General features: G+C 30.5%; 1 protein-coding gene across 6 annotated transcripts in view; it reads left to right on the forward strand.

Moving 5' to 3' along the window:
- Positions 1-12,529, forward strand: part of LOC148602827 (integrin beta-PS-like) — a 49,021-nt gene that overhangs the window by 18,456 nt on the left and 18,036 nt on the right. For all 6 annotated transcript variants that reach the window (XM_088553104.1, XM_088553107.1, XM_088553106.1 and 3 more), the window contains 8 exons: positions 1,608-1,692; positions 2,107-2,193; positions 4,620-4,703; positions 5,322-5,399; positions 7,046-7,231; positions 7,878-7,954; positions 9,108-9,165; positions 10,550-10,705. In XM_088553104.1, coding sequence (XP_088409230.1) covers positions 1,608-1,692; positions 2,107-2,193; positions 4,620-4,703; positions 5,322-5,399; positions 7,046-7,231; positions 7,878-7,954; positions 9,108-9,165; positions 10,550-10,705 — 811 coding nt within the window. The remainder of the gene's footprint in view (positions 1-1,607; positions 1,693-2,106; positions 2,194-4,619; positions 4,704-5,321; positions 5,400-7,045; positions 7,232-7,877; positions 7,955-9,107; positions 9,166-10,549; positions 10,706-12,529) is intronic.

Genomic DNA, 12,529 nt, shown 5'->3' on the forward strand with positions numbered 1-12,529 from the left:
CTGTTAGGTCTAACGTTGCTGTGATTTCATGGAAAAAGACATTAGAGAGTTTTGCATAGTTGTTCAATCAAAGCATTCCATCCAAAGTTTAGGTAAACCAAACTCCGGAGAAGTTCTATAAAATGTCACAACCCGTAACAAGTGCTGTGTAGTCTCTTATGTTTAAGTACCGCTCCACATAAGAGTCATGCAAAATATGATTCATGTCTTACATATTTTTGTTTTGATATTTTGTTAAAAAATTCATAGTAAACAGAAATTGACATGTGGCTTTTCATATAACCTTTTTTCTTTGGAAATAAACATTGTATATAGAATGCACTGTATTATTCAAAATTATGGGAGATAACTCTGTAAATGACATTAAAATACCATAGGTTCTGTTAGATTTTCAATGTTGATTATCTCCTAAGAGCTGACAGATTTGAATGAATCATTATACATTTTATTATGAAGAGCCATTTACCAACTAAATAACAAAAATTAAAATGTGTAGGCTTCTTTTTTTTTTGAGGTATCACGTATTACAGAATGTGCATGGCTCTTACAAAGACTGCTACTTAAGTGTTTAATTTTTGAAATAGACACATACATAATTTTAATATGAAAGTATTAATTTTGTTACAGGGATTTTCCCAGTGTAACAATATCAGTATAAGTACATATACATGTACAAAATTACATTTTTGTTTTTATTCTTGAACTTTGACCTGCTTTAACATCAAAATTGTTTTCTCTTATGATATACTATATTGGTGAAATGGTTCTAAATGAAAATGGTGTTTAACGATTGAATGTGATTACTTGTATTTGACTACAATAAAATATATCAGAATGTATTCACAGACATGATTTTTTTTTTCAAAAATTTTAAGTCTGGATTTTACTTCTGTTTCCTATTTTACTGTATATTTACATTTGTGCTTCTGATTTTTTTTGTTGGCTTAGTAAAATCATGTCTCTATACTAGTGAATGTTTTAGATGAAGGAGCTTATTTGCTTGTTTTATCACAATATACATGTATATAAATACTGGTGTATTCAGACAATATACCTTAGTTACTAATGTTCTAATGTAATAAATTAAACTTTGTCACAGTTTAGTTTTTTTTATTATTTTAAGGAGTAGTTTGCATGCAGTTATAATAAATGTTTTACAGATAAACTCTGCAAATCTTAAATTTCCCCTTTTTCATTAGGATATAAGGTGCATGAAATAAAACATAAACCATATATGTAGAGTAAAGAGCTTAATATTGCACAGTACATCTTATTGCACAGAAGCTTTTTAAGAGGGAGATTCGTTGCTACTGTTTAAGTCATTTGAAACTTAGTAAACTGTATGCCTTTTTATTTGATTAAAGAAAGTTTTTTTGTTAATCTTGGATTTTTTGCAAACATAGATTTTTTAGTGTAATTTTTTTTACCAGAGAGCATTCATTTTCCATTCATTTTCTATCTATTTTTTTTTTTAACAAATTAAGTTTGTAACTTGGTTGAAAGTTACTAGACTTTGTACATGTTGTAAAACTTTTGTCATTTACTTATTGGTAGTCTTTTGAAATTTTATTTTTCTGTTTTTCTATTTCAACTGATTTTAATTGCAGATTAAACAAACCTTGTAAAGACTGTGTACCAGCCTATGGTTTTAAGAATCACCTTCCACTGAACAATGATCCCAGCAATTTTGAGGTACATATATGGCTTTTAACAATATACATGTATACCGGTAATTATGTAAATATTAAAAGTTTCATTGGATGTTATTAATCTCCCCCTTGGAAGGAGCATTGGTATACTGTTCTACTCTTCCGTAATAATTTTTTCTATCACAGTATTCTCAGCAACTTTTCATCACAGCGGCTTGAATTTTTTTTTTTTTTAAAACTTGTTCTTCCTTTAGGTATTCCATATGGTGAGGTCCATTGAAAAGAAAAATCAACAACTTCCTGATCATAAATAAGTTTGAGCATTATAGATATTTTGTCTTTGCATATATCTATTAATGTTATGATTTTACGTTTTTTTTTTAAAGTTTGAAAAACTGACATTGCTAGCCAATTGCCAATTTATATTTTACATTGTCATAATTTTTTTTTATATCAGAGAAGAGTGTTGGAAGCCAACATTTCTGGTAATTTAGATGCTCCAGAAGGAGGCTTAGATGCTGTAATGCAAGCTATAGCTTGTGAGGTAATTTATTTCATTACTACATGTATGATAACAAAACTAAATTGTAAAGGGAGAGGTTAAGAGTGCTATAAAGGTGGTTTAACCCACCATGCATTTTGAAATGTCTTCAAGTTAGGACCATTGTGGTGGTTACCAACTTAACAGTTTTACCCTGATATTGCCATTTGTAATATGTCTTTTGCCTAGATTACACAGGAAAAATTATTTCACATGATTTTCTCCTGAACTGAGCAAATTAACTTTGTGACAGAGTTCATATGAAATTCGGATGAATCGAGCTTTCACATGAATTGTTGGCATACAATTCATGTTCAGTGAATTTAATGGGAAAATCATGTGAAAACCATGTGAAAACCATGTGAATTTAATGTGAAGTTCACGTGAATTTCATATGAAGCATGATTAATATGAGTTTCATGTGAAAAATATCTGCCTGTGTATAGCTGTGAGATAATCTTGTTATTATCCTTCGTGTAACAAATTCCAAGGCTTGTGATATAGAAAATATCTATGCACTCCTTAAATCTATGCAGTTTTAGTAATTTACTTGCATTACTGATCATATTTTGTTTCTTAGTGCTTTCTGATTTAGTAGCTGTCTTTGTAAGAATCATGCAAAATCTGAAAAATGTGATACACCCTGAAAAAGGCTACATATTTTTATTTTTGTAATTAAGTTGTTTAATGGGTCTATATTATGAAATGAGTAATTATTCATTCAAATCTGCCTGCTCTTAGGAGATAATCAACATTGAATATCCATTAGATTCTATTGTATTTGAGCGTCATTTACAGTTATCTCCCTTAATTTTGAAATCTACAGTGCATTCTATATAATTTTTATCTCCTAAGAGCACGTGTTATATGAAAAACCACATGTTATTTTCTGTTTACTATGACAATTCAAACAATATCAAAAATAAAAATATGTAGGCTTTTCACCCATGAATCACATTTTGCATGATTCTTAGCTGGAGTGCTACATAAGTAGGTTTGTAAGATGTTTAATTTCACTTTCATTATCAGAATTTTCCATGTAGAGTGTATTGAAATCTGAAGGCTGATCTGCATTTTATTTTTCACCGCCAGGATCTTGAAACACCGCATTACAATGAAAAATCTTCTGTTTGTTGCATTTTTAACACTCATTATATAGAAATAGGTATTTGTCATTTTCCCTCAATACACAGGAGAATGTTCTGCTTTTAAACCTAAACTAAATGCTCTAAATAACAAATTTCTATGCATTTGAATGGTTGACTGAGGACCCATTCTCATGAAACCACAGTCATGTAATGAGACTTTCATACTCTATTTATCTTTGAATTATAGCATTGACCTGCCATTATGGTGCAAATGTATGTATGTATGATTGGTATCCACTATTGAAGTGCAATTCTGATACATGTTTTATATTGTACAACATTCATATACCTATAAGAATGCTTCAATCTTTAATCTAGACCTTTAAGTTAGACAATAGGTACGTGACTCCGTTATTCAATGAGAATGGGTCCTTGTCTACCGTTTAAATGCATGGTGATTCGTCATTAACAAATCAATGGATTCAATATTAAAAGCAAAATGTTTTTTTGTGTCCAAAAATACTGATAAAAATGACAAATAACTAATTCTACACGATAAAAATGATGAGAAAAACATAAAGATTTTGTATTGTGATGCAGCTTTTTGATTTGCCGGAAGTAAACAATAAAATGCAGATCAGTCTTCAGGTTTCAGTATGTTCTACATCGGAAATTCCAGAAGGGAAACTGAAACTAGAACGAGAATTACAAACCCTATTGTAATCAATAATTATTTAAATAAGTGCATATACGATATATAAGGACATAATATTGGAAAGAAAACCCATTTAATTCATATCATTACATAATAAAATGCATGTATATGTATAACAGGCTTGAAATTGTCTTATCATGTGTAGATTTCACATCAAGTACCATTCTGTGTATGAATCAGGCAATAGGTGGCACATCATAATTCTCAATTTGGTATTTTTTGCCTCAAATATATTCAATACATCTAGAAAACAACTGAAAAGCTATTTAAATTTATCCTAAAGCATCTGTGATGTAGACAATTATTTTACTGCTTATAGAAGGAAAAAGTGTGGGAAAATTTCCGGCCATTTATCCATAATACATTTCAATTAAATTTGACCTATCAAATTTTAAAAAGCAAATTTTACACACACTTTTATTTTATTTCTTGACATTATCAGGTTTAAATATTTGGTTAATACAATAAAATCTCTGTGTTTTTTTCCTTCATGTGCCACTCCTTATACATATATATTTTGCCCGAATCTTAGACAGAGAAGTCCCAATTTCATATACTATACACAATATCTTTGCATTATTGACCTTGCTTGGGATATTTAATTCATTTAATCACTTTAATTGTAGAGCCAGATTGGCTGGAGAAATCCTTCAAGACGAATGTTACTTTATTCAACTGATGCTGGTTTCCATTTCGCTGGTGATGGAAAGGTTTGTTTTGACTGTCAAGTCATTTACATCAATAACATGAAAATGAGTCATGTTCGCCATATTTTTTAGTAATACATGTAATGCATGGAGAACTATCTACATGTATGTGTAAACATCAATTAAAGCTGTAAACAGTTATAAAGAGGATGTCCATCCAAAAACCAGGCAATGGGTGGCACATGACAAATTTATCTCTTTCAAAAAATGTTCACTTATTTCATACCACAAAGGCATCCTTTCTCTAAGTTGGATTTTGATTTTGGATTTACTGCAATGATAAAAGAGAAATGAATTACACAGAAAGCATTAAAATTCATTGAAAAAAGGGAGATAACTCTTTAATTTGAGCAAAATTTGGTGACTTTGCAGGAAAGTTTAAAATCATTTTCTAAATCACCTCTTGTCAATTCAAAATTAACTTTATACTTTTCAACATACATATGGTATATGTGTTATATTGGAACATAAAATTCAGTGAGATAAAATTTACTCAGTGCCATTCATATAGGATCTGTCTGAGCCTCTTTATGCCCACTGCTTTTGATATTGGTTTCTGTGTCATTTACCCAACATAAGTGTAAATATGCTGAAACTTGAAACCTTAGTTATATATTTCAGCTTGGAGGTATTGTGAAACCTAACGATGGAGAGTGTCACTTAGATAACAAAGGAGAATACACAATGAGCACTAAACAGGTAATTCATATAACAAACCAAATACAATCGCACCTGGTCCATTCTCCCAGTTTTTAGTGGAGTCTAAGTTGCTCATTTGCCTTTGTTACTTTGTATGTATGATTTTTGTTGCTTTGTGTTCTTTTTTGGGTATGTCTGTTTTCTATGTCTGGTCTTTATCCCTGGATTATATTTTTTTTATTACTGCTATAACCTTGGTTCCCTTTATTACTCATTTTAAAGGAGGACTCCAGCTAAGGATCATGCAAAATGTGATTCATGGGTAAAAAGCCTGCATATTTTTATTTTTGATATTTTGTTTGAAATGTCATAGTAAAAGAAATTAAGATGTGGTTTTTGATATAACCCGAGCTCTTAGGAGATAAAAATTAAATAGAATGCACTGTAGATTTCAAAATTAAGGGAGATAAATCTGTAAATGGCACTCAAATACAATAGAATTTACTGGATTTTCAGTGTGGATTATCTCCTAAGAGCAGGTAGATTTGAATGAATAATTACACATTTTATAATATAGACCCATAAAACAACATAATTACAAAAAAAAAATATGTAGCCTTTTTTGGGGTGTATCACATTTTTCAGATTTTGCATGATTCTTACAAAGACAGCTACTTAAATCAAATTAAAAAAATAACAACACAAAGAAGCATTAACAGCCATTATCTGCTGGTTGTTGACAGATACATGCAATTTGTTGTTGGGTTAAACTAGTTTTATAAGGCCTTAACCCTCCCTCTTTAATGTAAGATGAAAAATGGAACGTAATTCATTTTGGGCACTAAATCTGAAAAATACTATGAATATGTAAATTAAGATTTGGTGAGCGAATTTGTTGAGCTTAGATAAGTTCTTGGCCAGTTGTCAAGAATATAAATGATTGCTTTTTAAATGACATCTTTCTTACAATATCACATTGCATCCACTATTTAAAAGTTTTGACCTGAGGAGAAAAAAAAGGTATTTTTTTTCACAGTTTTACAACAATTTTATAAGCAGTGATTTGTTTTTACCTGACAGTGTACACATTTATAACTATGGGGCATGTTTAATGTATAATATGTATATTATTGTTTGGTAATGTACTATATGATGTATGAAGAAAAGTTATTGAAATTTTAATTTAAATAATGATTAATGACAACACAGTTGTTTTACTGAGAGTATCAAAAAGAGGTTGGTATCTATGTATTACTAGTGAGTCTTTCCTCACATATTTCTTGTTTGTCTTAATCTGTTATGTTTTATTGTAAGTGAAAAGACATTTCTGTATTTATAATGTAGTATGATGTAACCTATTATTTTTACAATTATTTTATGCTTTTTAATTTAATATGTTGGAAATTGCAATCTCCTACTCTTCAGTAATCAAACTTAAGGGGAAATACTTGCAAGAAAGTGCAAGTTGAAACTAAATTTAGCTAGTAGAAATTATTTCCACTTGCTATAATTTACTAATGGAATTCTGTATGTCATATGGATGAAGTCCAGAAAAAATCTAAAAAACTTGAATTTAGCGAGTGTAAATTTTCTGTACTTGCTTAATTTAGCTAGTGGAAAAATTTCTGAAATTTAATCTGTGCCCTTACATAATTTTTGCTGTCCTAACACAATTTACAAATAGGAATATTGTATTTGTACTTTAGGATTACCCATCAATTAGCCAGATTGCAGCCAAGATAGAGGATAAAAATGTCAACATGATCTTTGCAGTGACAAGAAAACAGACCGATATTTATAAACAATTAGAAAATCTCATACTGGGCTCTGTCACAGGAGAATTAGCTGATGATTCCTCTAATATTGTGGACTTGGTGGAACAGAACTACAAGGTGATAAAACTTTTAAAATAAGATTTTCTATATATACTCTACTTAATGAGTGGAAGTTGAATATCACAAAATATCAACTGAAGTTTTTTAAATGCAACATCATAACAAACAAGCCTTGTTAAATTTGTTATGATATTGAAAAAAAAATAACACAAGTTGATATTTTGCATTATTCAAATTTCATTAGTTATGAAATCTTTTTCTCTATGGTTCCTTTGAAATATTTGGCCTTTTGACATTTAGCATATACAATGGTTGAAATTTTAGCAATTATGTGTCTTTGACATCCATCACCTGTTGTTATGGGAAAACAATGTAAGAAAGATTGGGACTTTGCTTTTGACCTTTCAGATTTTGTAAAAAATATTTCACAACCTCACAACTGATCAGAACAACCAATTTTTCATATGACATTAACCCATGATTTGAAAATACAAATATCTAGCCATCTAAGAAGTAGATAAAGCAGTCATATTATAAGACAAAAACAAATGTGTAATTTGTTTTCTTAATGTAAACAGGCAAAATACACTTTCAAAATGATGGGTTTTTTCATACCTTATTTCACCCACTGCCTGATTCTTGCAGGGACTGACAATTAAGAAGTTATTTTCTGTCATTACTTTATAAACTGTAATATTTGCAGAAAATCACCTCTAAAGTGGAGATGAGCTCAGCTGGTGCTGAAGATGTTATCATCAGATACTTCACCAAATGTTTGAAGTAAGTAATCATATTCTCTTTAATTGAGTCACTGACCTTGAAGTGTCAATGACTTACTGTTTTTACTCAATTTATTGCTATTTTTATTATTATTATTATTTTCCCGTCATCTTCCATCTTCCTATCAATGAATATTTCTGGAGAAATTATCTGAAACAGTATGACCTACTCTTATGAAACTTTGAACACATATCCGGTACCATTTTGAGTTTGTGAAACTCACAAAAATGTAGCCATTCTAAAATGGCTGCCAAATAAGGAAAAAGGTTTTCCCCTATATTTCATATAGGACATTGAATATTTCAGAAATCTAGGTGCCTAGGAACTTCGAAACTTGGTACAGTGGTACAGCTTGATAAGCCAAACAAGATTATGTAAAAATAAAACTGTATGAATATGTTGCCCTTAACCATGGCAAAAAAAAATTCAAAATGCTCAGATTTGGATGAAATTTGGTAATGTGAAAATGACATCCTGAGTTTAAATTTTGACATTTCATGAATATTTGAAAGTTGCTATTACCATGACATTGAATTTTGGTTTCTTGGGTGAAAATGACATGCTGAATATTAATTTTGGAATTTCAAGACCATATGAAAGTGGCTGTTGCCATGGTGACTTATTTTCTCACTAAAACTTCAAAGTGCTCAGATTCGGATATAATTTGCTTTTTAGAGTGAAAATAATGTGCTGCAGCTTTATTTTTAGGTTTCGAAGCAATATATGTAAAGAGGTGACTTGTCTTACGTTTCTTGAAATGTAAACTTTAACAAGTGATACTGTGTTTGCAAGCAAAACACGGAAGTCTCCAAATTGGCAAATAGTCGTGTACAGTCAAATTCTGAAGCCACCATTAAATTAAGAATATAATGTTCACCCTTGAAATCAATTTTTATTGGCATATCTCTTTTCTTTGCCTGTTGAAAATATTATTTTGCCTCATGCACAGAAAAAGAGCAGTTATAACTTTTAAGTACCAATCAATGTGATATTTAGACACTGCCAATTGTAGATGTGTTACAATTGACATAAAAAAACCTATTTAATGAATGATGCTTTTTGGTCTGCATACTCTATTTTTTACATAATCGTAGTACTTTCTGTATACAGAATAAAGACCACTACTTTAAAAGTTTTTTTTCCTCTTTTGTAGTAAAAATGGAGAAATGCAGGAGACCAATGTCTGTGATAAATTGCGAGTTGGAGATTCTGTAAGTCAAAACTCGTAGTTGCGTTTTATATATGCAAGATGGCAAAATAATATATGTATCGGTTGCTGTTTGATCCTGGCATTAAGCAGTAATCATAGTTTAGAATTGTATATGCAAGATGGCAAAATAATATATGTGTCGGTTGCTGTTTGATCCTGGCATTAAGCAGTAATCATAGTTAAGTTTTATATATGCAAGATGACAAAAAAATATATGAATTGGTTGCTGTTTGATCCTGGCATTAAGCAGTAATTTACTTGTGTAGCTATGAATTGAGTCTAATATTGGTAATATTTAAACCTAGTTATGAAAGGAAGCCACTGCTACATATATAAACTGAAGATTTAAGTAAAAAAAACACACACACATACAAAGTGTAAATTGTGCAGTTAAAAAACATTCACATATTATGATATTTGTTTACTTGTAAGATCAAAAGACCGCCCAAAGATATTGGAAGATCATTCATGAGACAACAAAACCATGAAGTCTAATATACCCCTTGTTATATTCAAATACAACACGATGGCGCCATTGAGCCTGCAACAATAAGAAAGACTCATCCTGAAAAAACACAATTCATATGTGTCATGAAAAATATCAATAAGCTTGTTTGGTTTTTGTGACTTACTACTGAATCGTATAAATTTTTTTGAGGATTCTGTCGTTAACATGTTTGGAAGTAACAATTGTTTCCATATATGGATAATGATTAGCATTGCAAAGCGCTGAAAATTCATTTTTCAGGTTCCATTTTTTATGCTTATTTGTCCACATTAAAAATAGTCAAAAATGAGTACACTGCAAAAATTAATACATTAACAGTATTTCTCTAACCACAGTTCAGATTATTACCTAATTATAAGGTTTTATCTTGTTTATTAAATAAACACATATTTTTCTCTATTTTCAAAATTTATTCAGGACAGGGCGATCTATTGCACTGTCGATGTACTATTGCACGATGCAATAGTCTCCTTGAGGAGTCTATTGCACTGACCCCATAATGACCTTTATCTAAGCCTTTTGATTGGTTAAGCGCTTCATTGAATTTGAATTTACACACAAAAAACTTGTGTGTAAAAACGTAGATGTGACTCTTGTCTGCCAATTCGTAAACATGGAGCGGTCAATTTCCTATTCCTGGTCGAATGGTTGTCTATTTGACATATTTCCCATTTCCATTCTTTCATATATCTCATAGACAAATTAGGTAATAAAACAGTTATTAAATGGGTTGGCCTCGTGCAATAGAACACTTGATCATTCTCAGTACCTCAGGATGAATATTCTGGTCTATTGTATCCAACCCATTTAATAACTGTATACTATTTACCTGTGAATCTTTTATCATTCACCGATTTCATCAAAATGCATTTTATAGGTAACATTTGAAGTTGAGATTGAAGTGAAGGAATGTCCTAAGAACTCACCTGGTTACAGTCGTAAGTTTGATATCAAACCAGTTGGACTGGCAGACAAGTTAGAAGTACAGATGGAGTTGATCTGTAAATGTGATTGTGAAAGTGAAGAAATAGCCGTAAGTTTAATGTATATAAATTGGTAAGATAAATTTATACTAGATGTGAAATCTATTACACTTGTAGTGGTAAAATATATTTTTACTTGAAGTGGTAAGATGTATTTTTACTAGAAATGGTGAAATATATTTACAGGGAAATGTTCTAAATGGGGTTGTCAGAATGTATTGATTGTAGACAAAATTTTAGAACAAAGTCACTATATTAAAAAAAAAACTATATTGTTTACATTTACAATGACTTTGAGCTCAAATAGATATTGTTTTGCATTCTCAGTTAGCTTAGGCAGGTCAATAATGTAAACAATTTATAACATTGCTTTTAAAAAAAATAACATAATGTAACACTAGCTGGAATAAATGGTTAATGGGAATTCACATTGGCATGTGAAAAACTTAATCTTGTACAATAGGGTAAGTAAGTCTCGTTCTAGTTTCATTTTCTTTACCTCAATTTCTGATGTAGAACGTATTAAAAACCGAAGACTGGTCTGCATTTTATTGTTTACTCCTGGGATGTCAATACACTTTACAACAATGCAAAATCTTCTATTTTATGTTTTTTCTTAATACCTTTTTCATGTAGAAATAGATATTTTTTTATCAGCATTTTTTACACAAAAAGATGCTTGCCCTTAACACTGAACTCAACACTCTCTAAATGACTTATCTCAATGCTTTTGAATGGTAGACTAGGACCCATTCTTGTGAAATCACAGGGTTACATACTCCTACAACGTAAGAGGTTGGAATTCTGTTCCTCCATACCCCAACCTCTTACTTCCGATCACCATATTGCATAACGCTCATTCCGCCGTTTCTTGAAATCGGCAGAATTATAGTAAACTGTTTTCCATTTAAAACGTTTTATACAGTTTCTTTACCATAACACGGGAGAAGGTGAATAAACTGAAGAAAAACAAATGACCTACCTGATGAGAAAATCCAGCAATCCTAGAAATTCTTTGTAAAAGCAGTTGAAATGAACTTCTTTTTTGGTTTTTATCTTTTTGAGTGTGTTATTCCGGTTGATGAAATTACGGATTTTAAAATTTGTGAAACGAACATATCAAATTAACCATCGAATTGCCTTTACCCACTTTAGGTTCGTTTTGTCAAAAATATATTGTATTCCGTAAAATTAGTGACCTTATTCAAAATTGCTGGTCATTTTGACAACTGTCTTCATTACAAATGTTTTCTAGTTATTTAACAAATATTTAGGAGTTTATCGTTCGATTTCCGGTAGGTTAAACTTCCTTTATGTAAATAAAAGTTATAAAGTATTTTAAAACATGTTTAGCTAATTAACATTTGCGGTGGCTTTCAACAAGTGAGATTAGGGGTTAGGATGTCACGAAGTCAGAAAATAGTTTGCCAGACAACCTGTAGCATTGCTTGAGTAAGGGTCACATGACGAGACTTATGTACCCTATGTATAGTAGAACATAGAGACTTTATATTTACTTATTCATGATGACTCTAATCCATTTCAGCACTTAGCTAATTGGCATGTTAAACTTGCATGGATAGATATTAAATGCAATAGACCAAACTTTTTTGCTATATTTGTTGTTATATAGTTTTATCTTTTCTTTGATCATTTATTACAATTCTCTATCAAACGCTGTATGTTAAAAAATTACTACTAAGTTTTAATTATTGCAAAAGGGCAAATCTGAAAGTAGTTGCAGAAATTAGATGGCAAAGCATCTTTTGATATTTACCTTTTCAGGTAGATGTTATTTTTCTTGGTTACAAAATACAAAATAAAATACTATTTTCAAACTAATCAATTTCCATGAAAAATGAAGGCAATCGGGT

The sequence above is a fragment of the Perna viridis genome, chromosome 11 (assembly GCF_037379345.1).
Source record: "Perna viridis isolate PV_CMFRI_1.1 ecotype Kerala chromosome 11, ASM3737934v1, whole genome shotgun sequence".
Classification (NCBI taxonomy): Eukaryota; Metazoa; Mollusca; class Bivalvia; order Mytilida; family Mytilidae; genus Perna; species Perna viridis.